This window comes from Amblyomma maculatum, unplaced genomic scaffold, assembly GCF_055883805.1.
Source record: "Amblyomma maculatum isolate TAMU_Amacu unplaced genomic scaffold, ASM5588380v1 scaffold_13, whole genome shotgun sequence".
NCBI lineage: Eukaryota > Metazoa > Arthropoda > Arachnida > Ixodida > Ixodidae > Amblyomma > Amblyomma maculatum.
Genome location: NW_028146738.1, coordinates 32,410,805 through 32,432,763, shown reverse-complemented (window position 1 = coordinate 32,432,763; position 21,959 = coordinate 32,410,805). Strand labels below are relative to the sequence as shown.

The following is a 21,959-nucleotide window of genomic DNA, read 5'->3' as shown; positions in this document are numbered from 1 at the left end:
GAAAAATGGAAGGCATGCAATGCAAGGCCGTAAGATTTGTTTTTAACAAATATTACCGCCTTGATTCTCCATTTGAACTTTTCCGCTATTAGTTTTTGCGCAAAGAATACACGGCTAAAATTCGTCTCGAGCACTGAACCTTGACCATAATCAATACTTTACACTTTCAACAACTCGAAGCCCAAAGATACAACATTCTGAACACTTAAAAAAATATCAAGCACACAACGATATTTTTAAGTTCTTTTTTTTCCAACAAACAATTTGAGACTGGCATTCATTTGCCCAGTAATACTGCTCACTGCTCATCTCTGAATGCCTCCGTTTTGTAGCTGTCTAGTCTATGCTGAAAACATAGTGATCTTTTCGCCTTGTTATTGTTGGGATTATTTCGCCCTGAATTTATTTTATTTTTCGTTTGAAATACAGTTAAACTCGTGATTTACAGTTCCAATACTGGCTTTTTACTCACAAGGTTCTATGTATGTATACTCTGCCCCTTATATGTAGTTTTCTTTTCATAATTCTGCAACAGCCTCATGCAAGAAGCAAGAAGAACGTGCTAAATTAGATAAATAAAAGTTGGCTACCTGCTGATAAGTAACAATAAATAATTAGACAACGAGTACAGCCAGAAAGTTTTCAGCTTTTCCATTGACATGTGATGTCCAGGTTTCACCAAGCACGCTTCGTCGGAATGCATTGTCGATGTCAATCTTCATCTACTGACACACACTCACAACAACCTCTTCTAAGCTGTCAGCTTCTTCATAGGAAGGACTGTGCATATCATTACCATCAATGTAGTCCTCACTTACTGAGACAAAAATGTAAACCTCAGAGACTGAATTATTCTCTGATGAAAAGTGATAAAGAAAAGCTTCTCTTCCGCGACGACCGACCAGCAATACATTTCTCGCCATTTTTATAATCCAGGTTGCCGTATAAAAAAAGCTTTCAAGCGATAGAGCAAAAAGCAATTAATAAGTCAATGGTGCCACCTGCCGAGCAGCACACGACTAAACCACAGATAAGTGCTGCTCGTCCAAAACGCTCAAGGTGAGGCAGTATCCTCCAAGGACATTCGTCGATTCTGATATATTTTCCGGGTGGGTATTTGCTGGCCTTGATAATGATCACATGGCCATTACCGTGACAACCCCAGCGGGTACGCTCAACTGTGCCTCTCTTTGCACCACTGAACCGAGTATTGCGGCTGCTTCCATCGCTTCGGCCGCCGCCACTAATGCACAAGCTACCATCATGTGAGATTCCCGCAAGGCCTGCCATAACTATCTTCGCGGACGCATCGATGCCGCCAGCCTTCAGATCCTCCTCGCCAACCCTCTGCAAATGACCAGTGTGATCTGGATTGCGGGACACCAGTCGATGCCCGGCCATGAAGCTGCCATCGACACGCTCACGTGCCCCTTCCTTGAGCCTCCCCTTTCCCGGATCACACGTATGCCTCCCCGATTCTTTCTTATATATACACAGAACTGCTTTAACACTAAAGGCTGTACCGCCCTATACTACCACCCCCTACTCTCCCCCTGTCTACCCAAGAGGCAGCAACTTACCACCATCTACAAACTAATACCCTTCTTTCACCTTCTCTCCTAAAGCTCTTGTACCCGTCCCTTTATTCCCCTGGCTACCCCCATTGCAGAGAGCAAGCAAAGCTCTACCACATGGTTTGGGCTTTCCGGGTTACCCCTTCTCGTTGTATAGGAGCCATTGCCACTATCAGTCAATGAGCATGTGCATACAAGAGCACAATAAAGAAAACACTTGGTAGAAGAAGAAAAGAAATAACATGGGTGAAACGAAGAAAACAAAACAAACAGAATGAGGATAAAGTGAAAAGATGAAATATGAAAGGAGTGTGCAAGGCTCTTAGGCTAAAAACAATCATAAGTTGTTAGCTATATCAAGCAAAAGAAGAAAAAGGCAAGACATGTAATACAGTAAAAGCTCATTAATTCGAACTCCACGGGACCAGGAATAAAGTTCGAATTATCCTATGTTCGAATTATCGAATGGCCTCGAAAAAACTGACAAGAACCATTTGTATTACGATAAATGTACCTATTTAGTCGCATAACGAACTCACTCGCATAATGAACCCACCTCGCATAATGAACCCACCCAGCCCCAATTTGTGCCTACGAATCTGAAAAAAAAAAAAAAAAAGAAAAGGCGTCAGTCGTTGGCGCATCCATCCCTTTCGCGCCGTAAGTCAGTGTCCACAACACATTTCTTGGCAGTGCGCCAAGACGCTGATAACGGCATGTTTACCTTTTGACTTTAGCTCCAGCAGAGCAATTATGCAATTTAACGAAAGAATAGAAAACCAATTAAATATTAGAATTCGCGTCTCTCATGGCCTGAGTTGCTTTGGGACGTTAAACCCCACAAACCAAACCAAACCTAAATATTAGAATTCAAGAAGTAAAAAGAACAAAAGTAGCAAAAAAAATCGAAAATGGAAAAAAAAAGGGAGAGACAATCAAGAAAAATTTTAAAAACAGGAGTGTACATGGCTCCACGCTAAAACAATCATGTGATATGAACACAGGTAAAATAAGAATGGCGTATGGAAAAACAATTATGAAGAGTGAGAATATCTAGAAAAGTAAAACATACAAGAAAACGTGAATAAAAGCATAAATACTAGAAGTGATGTTGTTCTGTATCAAATGCAACCACTAGATGCTTGTGGAAAGCATGCATATAGGTTAACACCAATGGGTGGCCAAGGGCTTTTAAAAGTGATTCGGTTTAACAAGGCATGTCTCCTTTTTGTTTGTGACCCCCAACACCGTGTATTTAATTCCATTTCCTTTTTTCTTTTCTTTATCCACCAAGTGTTTTTTTTATTGTGCTCTTGTATGTGCATGCTCACTGACTGATAGTGGCAATAGCTACTATATATTAGATGTGATGGTTTTTCCAAAATAAAAGTGCAAGCTAGCACCTGTCCTGTCTACATCTGTGTTGTCCTTGTCTTTATTTGCGCTGTGTTTTCAAGAAATTGCTACCAACTAGCCCAAACCAAACATCTGTTGCATTGTCTCCTTGTGCCATTTTTTTTTTCATTTATAAAATTTTTTTGACATAAATCTTGCGGAAGTACCTCTTATTAAGCGTGATATCAATGTGATTACGAACACAGCCGAGTTTGATTTCATGTGAAACGAAGTCCTTGCATGGACACGGCGTCATCTTCCACTGTTTCTGTTTTTTCAAAGGCAATAGATGAGAAATGCGTGCAGCAGTCAAGCGCTGTGCCTCCAATTCTTGGCACCACTGCCTCACGCTTTGTGCTGCACAGTGCTGTGAATGTTTGGCCATTTCTTTCCTATTTCTCACTTCTCCTTTACTTTTTGAACAGACCATGCAGCATTCTTTCCATGCAAATCAGCATACTCCGCATGAAATGCCTAATGCAGTTAATTGGAATAACCGAGAACTGGGCCAAACAGCCAACAGATGTAAAAAAATTGGGGGGAGGGGGGGGGGGGGCATTGTGAGATGCACACATACAGAGAGAGCCAACAGCCACTGGCACCAAAAAAAAAGCATAAGGGAATTTGTTTGTTTGTTTGTGTGTGTGTGTGTGTGTGTGTGTGTGTGTGTGTCTGAGTGTGCGCGTGCGTGTGTGCTTATGTGCGTGCGCGCGCGCTGATGAATGTGAAATAATAACATAACCATGGAGGCAACTGACCAGAAAGCAGAAGAAAAAACCACATGCCACCGATGGGATCCAAACCCATGACCTCTCAGAATAGCACCTTTGATGCTCTATTGAGTGAGCCATGGTGGTGCCTTCAATCCAATACATTCTTGGGAGCCATGGTGGTGCCTTCAATCCAATACATTCTTGGGTAGTTACGTTAGATGTAACCTATGAGAGTGCTCGCCAGGACCACAGTTGTCCAGAGCGGTGGAAGTGGAATTTACCTCAAATTATTTCATAAATGATGGATAGTTACTGCCAAAGCACATATACAGTACCTATGTTAACATTTACTGTGAAGATTTTCAAAAATTTTCCCACCTTAACTGCTCACTCGCTTACAGTGAAATTGCACGCAGAGCTTGCACTCTCCAGTGACTTTTGTTTCGTAGCTGAATACTGTCTTCACGCTCCTGATATGGTGGGAAATTTTTCCATTCTTTCAATGCGTTTGCTTCCACAAGTCAACGTAATCAAAATGGCCCAGCAACAGCAAACAAAAAATTAAGGCTACCGATGCCACCACAAGGTGACGCAACCTTCAAAAAGAGTATTGATGATGATAGCGCTGAGCAATAAACGAAACTGGAACTGTGAATTTGAACCGAAAATTGTTTGGATCCGTATATAATGCGAGGTAGAAATTTGACGACGGAGAATTTGGTACTCTGAATACACTTTCCTCTCCAGATGGCTCCACCCTTCAGAAGCAACATGGTCTGCCAGTTTCTCATTCTCTGAAAATATAATTATGGGTATGAGCCATATGCAGCTGAACCAGGCGCATAGTGTTGTATATAACTTACTACAAGACAAATGTTACCCACACGTGCAAACTTTGTGCATATTTTTACCGAAAAAAAGCCAGCAATTGAGACAGGAAAACTTTTAAACGTCTTGACAATACAGATGTACAATAATGTAGCTGTGCTTGCAAAAGAAAATGCCAAGACCAATAAAAAAAATTTTAATATTAATGGAAGGTAAATGATGAAGCCACTAAAAGATGCAATGGATGTTAGCTTGTAAAGGCGGATGCAGGGCATGGCATCAAGCGATCTGCATACTGACGACTATGATTAAACTGCTGCTTAACCGTTGAGGTGAGACAGAACATAAAAAACGTGAGTTTGAGGGGAGGGTTAAATGCGCGGGAAAGGTGGAGATTGTTTTTTTTTACGAGTCGTCCATCCTAGCCATCAATCATCAAAGAAAGCACATGGTCAGCCGCAATCATGACGCCCTATTTTAGCATTGTTCAAGTCAAAACGCGCTTGCTGCTATCACACGTTCCAATGATTTTGTGATAGCGGATGGCGCCCACCCCAGTCGCTACATGATAAAGCGAACATACTGAAAACCAGGCTTGCGTAATGGGATAAACCGAGCAAGCCACTGCAGGCACTCCTCTCAAAGCCGCTGGCACTCTGCCAAGTTCGCACCGGCCTCCCACCCGCTGTGCGGCACTTTGGCACGCTACCAAGAAATACACTGTGGACTGAGACGACGCGAAATGAAGGGTCGCGCTACTGACTAGCTTTTTTCTTTTTTTTAAATTCTCAGTGGCAAAAGTTGGAGGTGGGCTCATATGCAAGCAAATACGGTACGCGTACGTGAAGCCTGAGCAAAAAGATTGCCGCGCCCAAGGTAGCCGCGCCAGCGTGGGCGATGCGGACATAAGATTCATCTAGTTCATTATAATACGACAGCGTCCCCGTTAAAGTCCCTAGATGAGCTGATTTAGAGACTCGTATTAACTATAATGGCTCTTGTCTCCGTTTGCAAACATTGGAAGGTGAAGATACCAATAACGACATCTGGTGGTGGCTTTGAGTACTAGGTGCTGCACTCGTTCTTTGCGCACGCGGAAAAAAATTATGAGTTCGCGTCCATTTGTTATCGCTCATTATATGCTCCTGATTAACAAAATAACATCCGGCGTACCCTTCCTAGCGCTATTACTATTGTTACAAGTTTTTGCTTGTTTCCTGAATTCGCAATTTACACGTTCCCAGCAGTGTTCCCCAGAACCTGTCACTTCATTTGGGCAGCTAAAACAAAGCAACCTCGACATTATGAAATTCACAATTTAACAAAATTTTCAGCTGCAAGCAGGACTTCGTAATATTGAGGTTTGACTGTGCATGGTTGTGTCCTCACAGGCTATGCTAACACTTGATTAACTAAGTAACGGTGCTGACAGTGAACAGCACTACGCTAGCAGACACGTAGGGCAATGAGGTTCAGCTACAGAGCCTTTAGAAGCGTGCAAGGCAAAGGAGGAATGTCTCAGAATGCATAACTGTGATACTTAATACAATGGTACACTATCTTAACGTACCCTGGTTCCTGCGCTTTGCTAATTATCTCCAACAAATGAGTGTACCTCCTACTTTATAGCCAACTAGCTGCGACATGCATGTCATGTTAATCTTCTTCACTTCAGCGAGCTTTGAAAACCGAAAAATCGTGAAACAGTTGATTTTTTGAAGATTATATTTTCCGGTAGTATGTCTTATAAACTATCCTTTCTGTAATAATCATACCTGCCAACCTGAAGATTTCAAAATTCGTAAAACCTCCGCGGACAGGGGGGGGAGGAGGGGGGGGGGGCTTTTTTTTTTTTTTTTTACTTTCCAAGAATTTATCTTTAGCGACACCCTTGCTCGCTCACCCACAAGCAAAATCCGTGTTCTGTAGAGTAATGAGCGAAAACTCCATTGTGTCACGATTTATTTTTGCAACGCTTTTGCAGTTGCTGACTTCGCCTGCTTCAAGAACTTCTCTGAGTAGGCTTGCTCAAAGCAGGTGCCACTCTGGTGGCACCTGCTGGGGCATTGTCTTCGGCATTGTCCGAAGACAATGCCAACAGGTTTTCAAGAGGCAAACTTCGGGACTTCATTTCGTCCAGAATCAGATTTCCAATTTTCTGACCCGCCGCTTCCCCTTGGATTGTACTGAGGCAAAAGAGGCGGCTTTCAACTCTACTGGTCTCTTTAACAAAGTATGTCGCAACAATAGGGTAAAGCTGCGTATCCCTATAGTTACTTCCGTCCACAGCAATCGAAAATACCTGCTTTTCTAGGGCATCCAGCAAAGGAGTCTCTGCGTTCGCGGCCATTTCACGAACAATTGCTGTCGTCTTTGACCGTCCACAGGCGTAGCGTTTGGCTTCCTCGCACTTGGGGAACATTTTCCGGAAAAGTGGTCCAGCGTGATCACTGACACTGAGCCATATGTTGTGTTCAACTAAAAACGCCGTGAAATGGCATTCTGCACGAATCACACCGAGGTCGCTGTCACTGCGAACAGAACTTGTCAGGCTCGGCTGGCTGTCCGCGGCTCGCACATATCCTTGGTGCTTTTTCGAAGCGATGTGGATCTTTATGTCAGACTTGCCACCATGTGAAATGTTAACATCACAGGCACACGTGGTGCAAAATCCGAACTTCTCTCCTTTCTTAGACGGCACGAAACATGGAAATTCTGCTGCGTACGACTTCAAAAATACTTGAAAGTACTGTCGCAGCTTTGAGCCCGCCATTGCACTGCGAAACCGCTACTACTAAAACTTCAGAGTCACACTGAGTCGGACGCAGCCGCAGATCACGCAAAAACAGAGGCCAACACCAAAGTTGTCCAAACACGTGAACAAAGGAACAGCCACTAGCCTGGCGGAGGCGGTATTGAGTTTTGGATATGGATTCGTGTTCCCCCGAGTAGACGATAGATGTCACTACAACGTTTGCAGCTGCTGATGATGATATCACAAATATGTGCTGCCCTCTCGCGGCCGCCAAAGGTACCATAATAGTGTTAACATGGCCTCCGAGATTAGCCTTCCGTGTGTGTGGTGATATCTCGGAGGCCATGATGTTAATAGATGTCCACACTTTTTTTTTTTTTCCGAAAATAAAACCTTTTCCGTAAAACTTCCCGCAAGATTCGTAAAATATTTTACGGAAAATTCGGAAGAGTTGGCAGGTATGGTAATAATCAATGCCCAACTCGTCGTACAAATACTAGAAATTAATTACAGTCGAACCTCCGTGATACGAATCTCACGGGGTCGCGAAAAAATTTTTTTATCATAAAAAGGAACGAAAATAAGTATGCAGAAGCATGAGAAAGGCAGTCGTGCAGATCTGTTTACGTTCGAGAAGGTTGCGCGGTCACAGCTCGCCACTCGCGGCGCACACTGCGCGACGAGCGATCGCGATGTCGGCGACGCGCGGGACGTGTGCGTCCACGGACTTCTCGCGGCACATACAACCCGACAAGAGATGGCGACGTGCCAGCCGCGGCACCGCAGACTGCTCGCGATGCGTACAGCGCGACTAGCGGTCGCAAAGTCTACGATGTGCAGCCCGTGCGCACCCACCGCTGAGTGCATTGCTGACTACTACTCCCGGCCGCGTGCCGCTGCAAATCTTTCGCAGCGTGGAAAACGATCGCGATGCCAGCAATGTACGATCCGCCCGTCTCCGCGTACTTCGCGCGGCGTGTACAGCCTGACTGGAGATGGCGACATGCGATCGCAGAGCCAGTGATGTCCAGTCCGTGCGCACCCGCAGCGTACGCCGCCGCCAGCTACGGTGATTGCGACGGGGAATTTCGCGAATTCGTATCATCCCGAAATTCGTATCAACAGGATTCGCATCACCGAGATTTTACTGTATATAACAAACAGCGGCAGCCGCAGAGCAGCGAGCAAGCGCCAAAAATTCCCAAATTTCGTGCGCGCACCTTTCTTCTCCCGCCGAATAGAAGGCCGCCATCTTGGTCTTGTTTTGTTTGTTAATTCTTGCGCTTTCTTTTGCAACCCTCGGCGGCGGCGATGGCGGTGCGGTCGAGGCATGGCTTGCTTCCGATTGGGGTCCTCGCAACGGCTTTCAAGTTTTCCACGCTTGAATTTAAGGCTGCGATTGGGCAAAGCGCGCACTCCGCGAGAACGCGGGGGATCGAACAACTGCTATTGCCTGCTGCATCCGCTGATGCATTGGTCTCTGTCAGCTGCCTCCCCGCGTCATCTGCTCCGGCTCTTTGCTCTCACTGTTGGCTGTCTTTGTACTTCGTGAGTCCTGTTGGCCTTTCACCATTTTTGCAACCAGCGGATTTCGATCTCTCCACGTGCTCTCTGAACAGTTTCGTGAATGTGTTATACGTTGCGTGGTCGCTCACGATGCCTCGAGATGCGACATGCGTTCAGTGCATGGAAGCAAAGGCCATCCTCATGACAAGGTGCGCCGTCAAAACTGCATCGACGCCCGCAGCGTCGATGCAGTTCTCAAGATATTGCCAGTAGAATTAATGACGAATTAAAATTTGGTTAATACAGGGCCCGCTTGCACGAAACATTTAAGTCTAGTCTTATTCTGATCTTCAGGCTTAATCAAATCTTATTGGAGTCTAAACATTCCCTAGCCGATAAGACGCTTGCACTAAACAAACTAGACTGGAATAAGACAGAAACTTAAGACTGGAATAAGACTGGAGCCTAGGCTGCCTCGAGCAGTCTTATCCCAGTCTTATAGTCAGTCCAGCATGGCTGCCCTGCGCTTGGTCTGCCTCGAGATGCTCGCCGAACTCTTGCTGCGCCGCGAACGTGTGTTGAGTGACAGGACGAATCCTCTCGATTCGTTCAGCGAGGAGCAGCTGCAGCGGCGCCTACACTTCGGGCGGGGCGGCTCATTGCCGACATGCTTCGTCCTGAAATCGAGCGCCCGACGCACCGGAGCGGTGCTTTGAGCGCCGAGCTGCAGGTGATGCTGGCGCTCAAAGTTTTTGCCTCCGGTTGATTACTGCCGGATATATGATCGGGGCCCACAAATCGACAGCAAGCCGCATAGTATGTCGAGTTGCTCTCGTCCTCGTCCACCGCACCAAAGACTGGATCCGGTAAGCCTCTTTATCTGCTTCCCTCGCTTGTTTCATTGCCGCTTGCTTATCTTGACTCAGCGCGTTAGCTTACGGTCGGAGCAGCTGAGCATGCGGGCTGTACGTAGAATCTCTCAAATGTGTATGTAGTACCTGCATATACCTGCTTTCGAACCTATATACTGGACACGCAGAGTAACGCAAAGGTATCACTCACCGTGCGCATTTCGCGACTTAGTTCGGCCGACGTGCTTTTCATCGTATGTGCGCGCGCGAGGGTGTGCAAGCCTGCGCATGACATAGCCGGGGAACTAAGCATCACTACGCTTTTTTTTCCCCAGTTGGCCGTCGCAGAATGAGCTGCGAGATGTACAAGGAGATTTCTACGCGGTCGCCAGTTTTTCGCGCGTTGTGGGTGCGATCGGCGGCACTCATGTGCGGATTTTGACGTTGGACCGGGCCTATGTATGTGCGTGTATCCTGGAAACACCCAACCCGATACCCATCGCAAACACCTGGACGGGAACGTGTCAGACGACACCCGTCAGCGGCTGCGCCGCCGCATCGCCTCTGTGTATATGCAGTTCACTCTCCTTTCCCAAGCGAGAACCCTCCGGCAGTCTTTTGTCTTTTTCATTTATCTCCTATGCCTCTCTCGATCCTTGGCGCAGTCACGCTTGCCTCGCACTTTCAAAACGCCGAAACGCACAGGATGCCTGTTGCTCAATGGAATGGCAATTGGTCTGAACTCCACTCGTCGACTAGAAATAAAATATACATTAATAATTAGACGGACGCCTTTAGCAATACCAGGCGCTTTAAAAGAGGAATTGAGAGCAAATGTACCCAAGGGTGCTCACGTGGTTGCTACCTTTTTTTTTTTCTCGGAAAAGGCAAAGTCATTGTTAAGGGGAGATGCGGGTCGAAAAACGCGGGTTCTTTCGAAAATGACTGATTTTTTATTTTTACTTGTTTTGTCAAGTTTAGTATCTCTACTTTCATGAAAATAAAAATCAAAGCTGAGTTTAAACAGGAAATGGGCTGAAATTACGTTTAAAGAGCACACAGTGGCGGTTAAATGACCGAAAGTATACTATCTTCGAGCGTCCCGCGGTCGGCAAAGCGCAGTTGATCACCGTTGCGGATCACGTGAGGAGATCAGCCAAGCCGCATTCTCCCAATCACCACAGTTGCCCGGCGTCTAAAACGCAAGCAATAATAAAAAAAAAGCATGCCTACGTCGCGTTTTTCGAGCGCTGCGACTGGTTTTTTAAATCACGTGGTACGAATCAAGCCTTGCCATTGGCCGCCGCGCACGCGCATGTGGCGAAGCCCACTTGCTGGCTCCATGCTACGTCGAGGTGCGTTTCCGAGTGACGATCGTTCGGCAACTTTATCTTCGTCATGGATGAAGCACAATTGAACCAGCGCAGTCACTGAGGAGTGAAATACCGTTCTGTTCACAAATATAGAGGACGTTGGCGAAAATCGAAAGAGAAGGCTCGTCCAGTGACAACTTGACCTGTGGCAGTTAGGCCTAGTGGAACCGACGCCGATCCCTCCAGCGTTTCAGATGCCTCCGAGGAATTTGAAGCGGCGTTAGATTGTGTGAGTGCCTCGGAAAAAAAGATTGGGCATTTCTAAGGTGAGGAAATAGCCTGCGATGAGGCGTCATCTGTAGTTACTGACTTGGCAGCGGTGAACGTTCTTGTGGGCGGCGCGACTTGCCCAAGCCAGCGTTCAGGACTTCCAGTATTCGGGAACCGGCCGCAAAGCGCAGACTCGCTTCGTTTCTTGAACTACTCTGTGAGAACTCTGCCTGCCCGCAATGTGTGCTTTCCACAACATACTGATTGCGGCGAGTTATGGCGTGCAGGGATGCGAGCAAGGATGCGAGCAGAGATTGACAGCGGGAGCTCAGATGAAAGCTTCGCCATCCCCGTCAAAGCTGCTGTGGCGGCCTGTTTTATAGGAATTGGATATGAGCAGCTAGTGCGATTTTCCTCAATTATTGGACTCCACAAGCCAATGCATCATAGCTTGGCACATCCAGAGAAATAACAATGCAGAAACAAATGTCCTTGAAGCTGACTGCGGAAGCGAACGCAAATCGCCGCACTCTGAAGAAAAAAAGCGCATGTCGGTGTCCACTCGCAAGGGTCATGAGTGAGCGACATATGCTGCAGGAAGTTTCTAGTGCCAGTGGCTGCTTTATGGACAATTTTCTTCTTTTGTTCCAAAGTTTGATAGGAATTGAAGCCCTCTTTTTTAAATAAACATGCAATTTTAACTTCAAATGCATTTTTCTCAAAATGCAATTTTGGGCAATTTTCAGCGTTTGCCCTTCATGTTTTTGGTACTTCTGATGCTCATATCTGAATGAAATTTTGCACACATTTTCTCTGAGGTGTGAGGAGTGCCGTTATCTCTTTCAAGAATAAATACTGATCAAATATTTACAAAAAAAATAATTACCACATGGTGGTGTCTTGACAATGTAGACTTGCCAGGTTCAAATTTTTCACATCATTAGCATACTTTATATGTACTTTATTATTAGTTTTTGGCACTCTACAGTTTATATGGATCAAAATGAGCCATCAACAATGTGTGTTTATGGAAGTTTAGTATGACAAAGAAGGGGGGCAAAAGAGTGTATATTTTACACACTGTCACTGAACAGAACAAAAACTATGCAACTTACAATAAAACTAATTGCAGATTTGAAATCAGCATAAAAAACTGAATTATTACCAGAGTTTCATAGCTCTAAGTCAAATATTAAAGAAAAAGTGTCTTCGAGTAGCATCTCCCCTTAAAATTAGAAAGGGTTCAAAATATGAGCCTGGAGGCGCCCACCGCATTTTTGGAAATATGTGCTTTTGATATGATGTTTTGCTACCAGTCGTTGGGCGCGATTGCTGCATTATAGTGTTAAAAAGAAAAAAAAATGCTACTTCATTCGCACTGCGTGGTTGAGTGCAGAGCGAATTGGACTTCAAAGCAAACCTTCAGGACAGAGCAGGCAGAAACAAGTTACGATGCTTAAAATGCGGGCACAGGAGGGGGGGGGGAGGGGGGGGGGGCTTGCTTTGATGAATTTCTACGACCTACACAGGGAGGTGCCTGAGAAGAAACGAGGGGAGCTCACCGAACTCAAGAGGTCGGTGAGCGCTGGAGACATCTACTCACTCTCCTGCGTGCTTCGGCTCTGCATTTCAGCTGGGATTAAATACATTATCCTCGTGTTGAAATCGGTCAGGGAATTGTAGAACGCAACTGAGCGAAGCCTCATAGCCAGTGTCTCGCACTGTTATATAAATTTTATACACGCTCAGACAGGCAGCACTGTCAAAAAGTTCCGTTTTCAATTTTCGAAAAGCGCGCGCAAGAAAAGCAGTCGGATGTTTACATGGAACTGTGATCAGCTATCGGTCGGCGCAAACGCCGGCCGCGAACCGCCGGCCGACTTCCGCCAGCTCCCCATCTCATTCCCTGCCGGTGGCTAAAATACTCGCCTAGGGACCAAAAGTACCTACAGTCTTCAATAAGTCTGGACTGTAGTTCAGTCTTATCGGTTCGTGAAAGTGCCCGGTGGCCGCCAGGAAGCCCAGCCTTATTTTAGATTCGGATAAGACTAGACTCGGTCTTAAGACTGGACTTATACCCTCATGTTCGTGCAAGCAGGCCCTGATCTGATTAATAACACTGATTTTGGGGCTGTGCTAGAATTTTTCAGCGAAGAAATTTGGAAAAAGAGAATTGCTTTGCCCTGGGGTAGCTATCTAGGAATGACCATAACGAATTTCACAGTCTCAGAATGTTTTGCAAATTTCCCAGGCCTGCCTCAAGGGAGCTATGTAAACCATCTTTATATACTCCTCTAACTTGAGAACCAATGAGCCAGGCTCCATGAAACTTGGTAGTTCTTCAAATGTTTGTATTATAAGCCTGCCCTGAAAATTTCATTCAAATATCTCATGAAATAAAATTGGTGTTCAAGGGTAGCCTCCCCCCTAAAGCTACATTTTTAAAGTTGAATCAGCCTTACTTTCTTTAGGTTTTCCACATTTGAAACAAAAAAAAAAAATCTGACCTCTACTTAAATCCATTGTTGTCACTAACCGCTCATTATAACGAGGTCTGAATGCAGTATAATTAACAGTTAACAAAGTTTCTGTTGACTGCAACAATGCACTGTATTGTGCTAATTTACAGCAGAAATGCACTGTAAGAATTGTTAATGTCTTGCCGAGATAACAAAATGGTTATAATGTCCAGTGGTGCGACGAATTTCATGAATCAGTTTCGAGTGGTGCAAAAGTACCAGGACTTGCCTTTTGCTGAGGCCTTTTGTGTTCATCCAGTTCCTATAGCAAAGATAAACAAACGAAAATAAGCAAACATAACAAGACCATAAAGGCCCACACAGTATAGTCAGCATACTAACAACTGCGCTTCAGAAAAAATTAAGCTGCTGCCGCAGGTGTCATTATCACATTTAGCAATAGATTTCAATGGGCAATAGACAATAATATAGCCCACGTATGAAGTAATATGAAGCAATGTCAGAAAGACTGCAAAGCCTTCAGGACTTTGAGCACACAGGCTCAACATATCATTATTGGCGAAGCTCCTCCCTTCCACTGCAAACAGCGAGCAGAGAAATTAACCACTGAGAGAACACTGTGCAAGAAGCTTCAAATGTAGTTATTGGAAAGAGAAGGCAAAAACGTTAGCAAGAATTCAAATGCATAGCCCTGAAATATTCTTTAAAATTTTTTGCCACAGTGCAAAGCCAGCATTCTAACACTTCCACACAGTACCACCATCTACTTAACTTTGCCTTGCCAGCTGCCCTCCCCCTATTCATACATTAGACTCCCAATAAACGAAACTCGGTTAAATGAAAATTATGAATAAAAGAAATTAAATATAGCTGTTTGGCTGATTTCCTTTTTTTCCGAACAGTAGAAGTCTTCGGTTAATTGAAACACAAATTATTTGTTACCCTCGGTTAAACGGAACAAAAGCTCAATCCCATCTAAATCCGGCCATATGTATTTGCGCTGGCACAACCCAAATGTAGTCTCACAATCATGAAAAAATTCTACATAGCCAATGCTACAATTGAAAAAAAGCCAATCTAGTAACCATCCACAACAAGTGCAATATTTTTCGTTAGGCCTAAATGCGATCTATGTTTCTGCGATTTCAGCAAGATGGAGAGCGTGAAGAAACAACCACATAAAACGCTATCACTTGAAAAAGATTGGAAATTCTTTAAGAGCTCGAGGGGAGCAGCTTGTCAAAAACTAAAGTTGCTTAAAAGTTTGACGTCCCAAAATCAACACTGTTGCGAATTTTGAAAAACAAAGCTACGATTCAAGCTGCTGTGAAGAATGGGGATTTTTGCTTCAAACAGAATGTGGATGAGGACAACGTTGCATGAAGAACTTGAGAGAGTTCTTTTTTTGTGGTTCAAGTGGGCGCGGAGAGTGCAAGTTTTCCTATAAGCAGTCCCATTTTGGAACAGAAAGCGCAGGAGGTAGCCCTGCAAATGGGAGCGGATAATTTCAGCACCAGCAACGAATGGCTGAGCCGATTTAAAATGTGCCACGAACTTATATTCAAGACCATGTCAGGTGAGAGTGCTGCAGTGAACAGAGCTGTCTGCACTGACTGGCCGCAAGGCCAGCTGCAGGAGATTTTGCAGCGCTATCAACCACGAGACATTTTCAACGTCAACGAGATGGGTCATTTTTACAAGGAATTTCCATCAAAGGCACTCGCGTCTTCAAAGCCTGCACATTGAAGCAAGGCGAAGACTGCATGGGTGGTAAACGGAGCAAGGAGTGCATTACTGCATAGATGGGTGCAAATATGGCAGGAAACGAAAAATTGAAGCTCCTAGCTGCTGGAAAGTCGAAGCACCCGTGTGACTTCAAGGGCGTTCAACACCTACCAGTCACATACCATGCAAATGGAAGAGCCCGGATGACTAAGACAATTTTTGAAATTTGGCTGCACAAGAAAGATGCAAAGTTCACCAGACAAGGCACTTTGTAAAAAAGCAGCTCGAGAAAGTTAAGCAGACCACGATTCCTCTTTTCCTGTGCATCCGCATTAGTAAGGGCTGAAGCATTTTAAATAAAGTTGTGCTTGTCTGTCCCTTGCTAAATGAAACTTCTGATAAATGAAACACTTTTTGAATCCCCTTCGAGTTGCGTTTAAGAGGAGTGCACTGTAGCTTCTAAAGCTTTCTTAATTAACCTTGTTCTTCGTTAGAGGTGGAACAGCTGATTGCTTTTTCATTACTGCCAATCTCATTATTGTTCTCGACTTTTTTGTTACTGTATACATGGACATCCGCAGCGGCGGGGTGCTTAAGATGCACTTGCCCCTTGACCCCCCCCCCCCCCCCCCCTCTACCCCTGGCATGCAGCAAGATTCTTATCCATTACCCCCCCCCCCCCCCCAAAGACAAATCCTGCTGCTGCCCATGACTGTATAAGTCAGTATAAAACCCCTCGGCTATTTTGAACATCATGTCCATCATAGCAATGACATTGCCCACCTTGTCCCTTAGCGTATACATCTGATTTTTGCCTATGCCCAATTTCCTCTTCACCATTTTATGCATCCTTATGTCGATCACTTGATGCCTACTCATTACTTTTCATAGCTCTGCCAGTTCTATCCTGCATGTTAGGTTGGAGGCTTTCATACTTTGCCATTTCTTAATCAAATCTTTCGCCTGCTTAGATAGTTTACTGATATCTCCATCTGTAACTATCCTACCACCTACTTCTACCATGCACTCAGTAATGATTTCTCTGAAGGTATCGTTCACTGCCTCTACACTAAGGTCGTAATCCTCGATTAAAGCTGAATATCTATTCTGTAGCTAGATCCTGAATTCATCTACCTTACCTCTTTTTTCGGATTTTGATTCCAGGTTCTGAAATTGGCAAGATTTTTAAAAAATGTAGAACAACTCGCTTAACGATGTCGCTGTTCCCTGTTTTCTGGGATCCCGATAAGACATTACGCTTTGACAGTGATCACCCGCATCACTTTTGTCAAAATCTGCAGGTTCAACAACACAAAATACATAGCACAAATAAACTGCTGGCACAAGCTATGCAGTAGTACTACCCTCTGCCCACTAACTAAAGCAGCATAGAAACAAAGAAAATAATGCACTCTTTCAAATCTAAGTTTCTGATAGCAAAAATCTATTATTTAGCATTTAAAGAAAGGATAATTCAGGTGAACTGTAGCATGTACTCTTCACTTACCTCCTTGACCTCTGGTAGGTATCGCTTGAAATATTTGTTCTGGTTGTTTGCAGTTGAGCGCTTTTCCAGATATCTTACTTTTTCCGGCACGCCAAACACAACACAGTCCCACAGTTTTAGCCATTGCAGCAGCGTTCGGTTCACACCCTAAATATAAGGAAGAAAATAAGAAGCCTGCAATGAAGCATATAAAAAATAGCCAAACAAATGCTCAGATAACGATAAGATGAATCAAAAGCTTCCAGAACCCTGTAAGCCAGTTTAAAAAGAAAACGATCAATAATGCTACTCAGCAGTTCATAAAGAATACAGTTTGGTTTTGAAAGTTAAACATCCCAAAGTGACTCAAGCTATCAGGAATGCCATAGCGGAGAGCACTGGAAATTTCGACCACCACGAGTTATTTAATGTGGACTGACATCGCACAGTACATGGGCCCCTTGCTTCTTCCTGCATTGAAAAGCAGCTGCCATGGCCGAAACTTGATCCCGCATCCTTGGGATCGGCAGTCGAGCACCCTCACCCCTGAGCCACTGCAGCAAGGTACAGTCAAACCTCGATATAACGAACTCGCATATTACGAATTACTGAATATATATCGAACTCTTCCGAAATTATTTTGTCAAACACATGTATTTTTAACTTCCCATAGCAAACGCGGTTCAGCATAAAACGAATATTACGAACTTAGCGACGCCAAGCACTACCTCACTTTATTAGCAGGAGGCAGGCTTCATTGCACTACATGTGGGTTGTGCGGCGCAGCAAACGTTCAGGACTACCTCACAGGCACTGACAGCGCCACAGATGCCATGACGGCATTGGGAGTTGACAGTCAAAGGTGATCTCGGAGGTCATAAGAAATCGTTCGCATCTCACAATCTTTGACAGCGCCACTTCAGCAGCAGCGGCAGCGGCGCGATCGAATGTTGCTTTTGCCTTTTTGGTTTTTGCGTTTTTCGCGTTTTTAGTGTTAGCAGCGGCGTCGCGGCGTGGCCGTCGTATCGTTCGGCGGAGGCTGCGTCGATCGTCACGACGAGTGTGGTGCGCGGGTGTGCACAGTGCTGTGATGGCGGTGAACATGAAAAAAAGAGCAGCACTGACGTTAAAGACCAAGCTCAAGATAAAATCAGGGCCTTCAAGGCAGTTTACAAGAGGAGACTGATTGACACTCTTCTAGTGAAGCTTCTTATGAAGCAGGACTTGAAGATCGACTTGCTGGGAGCATTGAAGCGGCATCGGACATCGTGAAAGGCGAAACAATTGCCAACTGCTTTCGGCACGCAGGTTTTGTTCCAGCAGAGGCCCGTGCATCAAGTGACGATGGGGACGATCCTGACGAAGCAGAAGCAGAGCTCCGCGAGCTCGATGAGCCTGGAACGATTTTTCGCGTTTTGTTGGTGACATGCCCGCAACAATGACTGTAGAGGACTTTGTAGGCGGCGACGACATCGCGGCAACCGACGACATCGCGGCAACCACGGCTGTACTGACGGACGCCGAAATCGCTGTGGAAGTTTCTGAACATCCCGCAGACGAAGCTCAGGCTGACCGTGAAGACGATGAGAACATTCCGACTTCACAAGAAGCACTTGCTGCATTGGACTTAATGCGCCGCCACTGCAGTGCTATTGAGAGCAGTGGGTTCGCCCTTGTTGAGTGTTTGCAAACTGTGGAACAGGGCATGATACAGAACGCAATCAACACAAAAAAGCAGGCCGCGATAACGAAGTTCTTCGCGCATAAATAAATGGACGTGACCCAAGTAGGCACCCTCCGAGTTGCTGTGCCTTCTCTGATTGAATTTCACTGCTCTTGTGTGTATTTTCTACGAAATTTTATATTACGAATTATGAATAGAGCGAACTATTTTCAGATTTTTTAACTGTTCGTTATAATGAGGTTTCCCTGTACATCATACAGAACACGCCATGCAGCCTTAACCTTGACCACAAGTGCCAATTATTTCCTTTAGAACCATTCCAGTAAGCTCAAGCCACATATACAACAGATTTTTCATCCTCCCAGCTCCCCAGAACCACGACAGAGTGATAGCACCAGTATTCAGAACTATGAATCCAACACAGCATCCACTTGCCCCTCCCAAACACAACACTTTATACAGTCAAACCCCTGACATATCGAACTCGAAGAGAATCGCAAAATAGTTCGATATATCAATAATTCAATATACAAAAATTGGCCACTTGTGATCGGGAAAAATTGTGCTGTATTTGTCATGTAATCAACCCACTCGTATAATGAAACCACCCTCCACTTTTGCTCTCGAGAATTAAAAAAAAAAAAGAGTTCCCTCTGTTTTGGCCGCCGCATCCATAGCTCATTTACTGGCAGCACTCAGCAAAAATGACACGGCGTGTTTATCTTCTCACTATACTTTTGATAGCTCCTGCGATGACAGGAAGCAAACCAGGCAGAGTGCTCGTAATGGCTTGATTGCACAAGCCTAGTTCGATTTATCACACCACGCTTGGGTCGATTTATCATGCCACGGCATTTGCAATAGCTGCAAATGCCGTTTGAAGTGAACAATGCTAAAAGACTGTGACGTGATTGCAGCTGATAGCATGCTTTCGTGATGCAAGAATGGACGACTATCGCAGAAAAGAAGAAAAAAGAAACAGATCTGCCACTTCTTAACATCCGCAGCCGCCACAGCTTACGCTATGCCGCGCATTTAGTACGACAAAGATGATCAACTGTCGCAAAAAAAAAAATTCTACCGCTTCATAACGTCCCCTGTTGCCATAGCTTACGCTACGCCGCACGGTCAGAACGACGACAAAGAAGGACAACTCACAAAAAAAAAAAGAAAAAAAAAATGCCACTGAATACGTTACTCCCTAATGCGAAATTTGAGCGCAGCTCATCAGCTGTTTCAGCTTTTCGATAGATTGAGGTATGCATTTTGGCTTGGCCGGTGCACATATCGAGATCCGCCGCCACCGATCCGGCACTCTGATTGCCGCCGCAGAGGGGTGGCAATGAAGGAGGAGAGGAGAGAGAGCAGTGATTGGGAGGTCGCGGGAGGCACTGCGTGGGCTCATAGGAGCGTTGTGCGGCGAAGAGATAGCAGCGACTAGCTCATGCCGCTGAAGCCGATAGCGAGTCAAGTCAACGTGACTTTGCGTTTCAGCTTGGGATGCACGCATCATTATCCGCTGGCAACGGCGACGACAATGCGAAACGCAGGAATGGGCGCCAAAAAGCTGCGCTAAAAAAAAATTATATATGCCGCTTCTTAGTGTCCGCAGCATGTTCAGCAAGACGACACGAGACGCGCATCGCACGTTAACCGCCGCACACAGAGGGTTCACAACACACAAGCGTCCGACGTTGTCTGCCAAGCTGCGAAGACCGGGAAAGTAAGAGGAAGGAAAGAGAAAGCTCGGCAGATGAATGGGCACAGCATTGAACTTCGGTATATTGCATTTTTTTCCCTCTCCCGAACACCACAGCTGCATTGGCTCGTCTGCTCCGTATCAGCAGTCACGCACGCACATGGCTTGCAAACGTCACGTGCTGGTGCGTGGCAAGCAATCATCGCAGATGCGCGCGCCTTTGGGGAAAGGGCACGGCGCTGCCCTAGACGAGCCGTCGCCAAACTGTTCCCTGTCATTCCTTCCAAGGGTGATGCGATCTTTGGGGAAGGCGCCCCTTCCAGTGCGCGGTGCAGAGTTCGATATATCGAACGGCCAGTAAAATTGAGTTCGATATACGGCGCAGCTTTCCTATACTTTTACATGGGATTTTCAAGGGGATATTCGGTGAGTTCGAGTAGAACACCACTGTAGAAAACTTGTACACAGTAAAAACATGGGCATAGGAAATCAAATCAACAGTGTTATTCTGCCCTACGTAGACATCTGCGCATTTTTTTTCGTTTGCAATAAAGATAGCTCTAATAAAGAGATGGTTGCAGTAATGCATTTGGTCATGTGACATACTTTCCAGACAATGGCGCTGCAGCACACGCAAAGCCTAGGCCATCTTAGAGCAATGAACACAAAACGGTATAATCACAAGGTCAACGGTCGGAAAAAAGTGAATATCAAAGACGATCAAATAGCGCCCACTGAACTGAGCCTGTTAAACACCAGGCTTGTGAGCTGACAGCAGAAGCCAACTCTTCAACGGCCTTGGGGTCAAAAGGCAAAGCTCGTGGCACACACAGAAAAAAGAAAAGAAAGAAACACTCGTCATGAACGTGAGCAGAAGGCAGCACAAGCCGCTGAGAAAGGAAAGTATGCAAAAAAGCAGCAAGGCACCTCAGTGTGAAAAGAAAGGCGAATGGTCACAGCAACGCAAAATGTGGCGACACTGCGTGGGAGGTTTGCTGTGCATTATTGCGACACGTACGTTTCTTAATTCATTTCCTCTTAAATTACACTGAGGCCAAAGAAGACGATGTCATGCTCACATAGTCTTTTGGTTCATATCACGCGCAATCCCGTCTTGCACTAGTCCAGTCTTGACCTCATTTGTTAATGTCCTTTTGTGCAACCTAACTTTCCATCATTATAAAACAACTGGTCCAACAACACATCCTGTTGAACCCCTCTCTCTCAACCCCGCCGGGGTGGCACAGTGGTTAGGGCGCTCGACTACTGTGCCCAAGGACACGGGTTTGAATCCCGGCCTCGGCGGCTGCTTTTCGAAGGAGGCGAAAAGCTAGGCGTCCGTGTGCTGTGCGATGTCAGTGCACGTTAAAGAACCCCAGGTGCTCGAAATTTCCGGAGTCCTCCACTACAGCGTCTCGTAGCCTGAGTCGCTTTGGGATGTTAAACCCCAAAACCAAACCAAATCCTCTCTCTCTGTATGCACATGGTAATCACACAAGAAAAACAAAATCGAAAACGTAGTAATATAAGCTGTGACAGCTGAAAATATCAGCACACATGATCAGAGCAGGACAGAAGGCATTTTTAAGCGTTTTATTTCTAAACTAGTGCTATATGATAGGTAAGTAGCCAAATTAGACCACAGTATCTATCCTCAGACCCATGCCATCTCAGACAAGT

General features: G+C 45.4%; 1 protein-coding gene across 1 annotated transcript in view; it reads right to left on the bottom strand.

Moving 5' to 3' along the window:
* cutlet (chromosome transmission fidelity protein 18 homolog) overlaps nt 1-21,959 on the bottom strand; it is a 163,385-nt gene that overhangs the window by 115,239 nt on the left and 26,187 nt on the right. Inside the window, exons 6-7 of the mRNA XM_084585871.1 lie at nt 16,918-17,064; nt 13,954-13,986 (exon numbers count right to left, since the gene is read on the bottom strand). Of these exons, the coding sequence (XP_084441997.1) occupies nt 13,954-13,986; nt 16,918-17,064 (180 nt within the window). The remainder of the gene's footprint in view (nt 1-13,953; nt 13,987-16,917; nt 17,065-21,959) is intronic.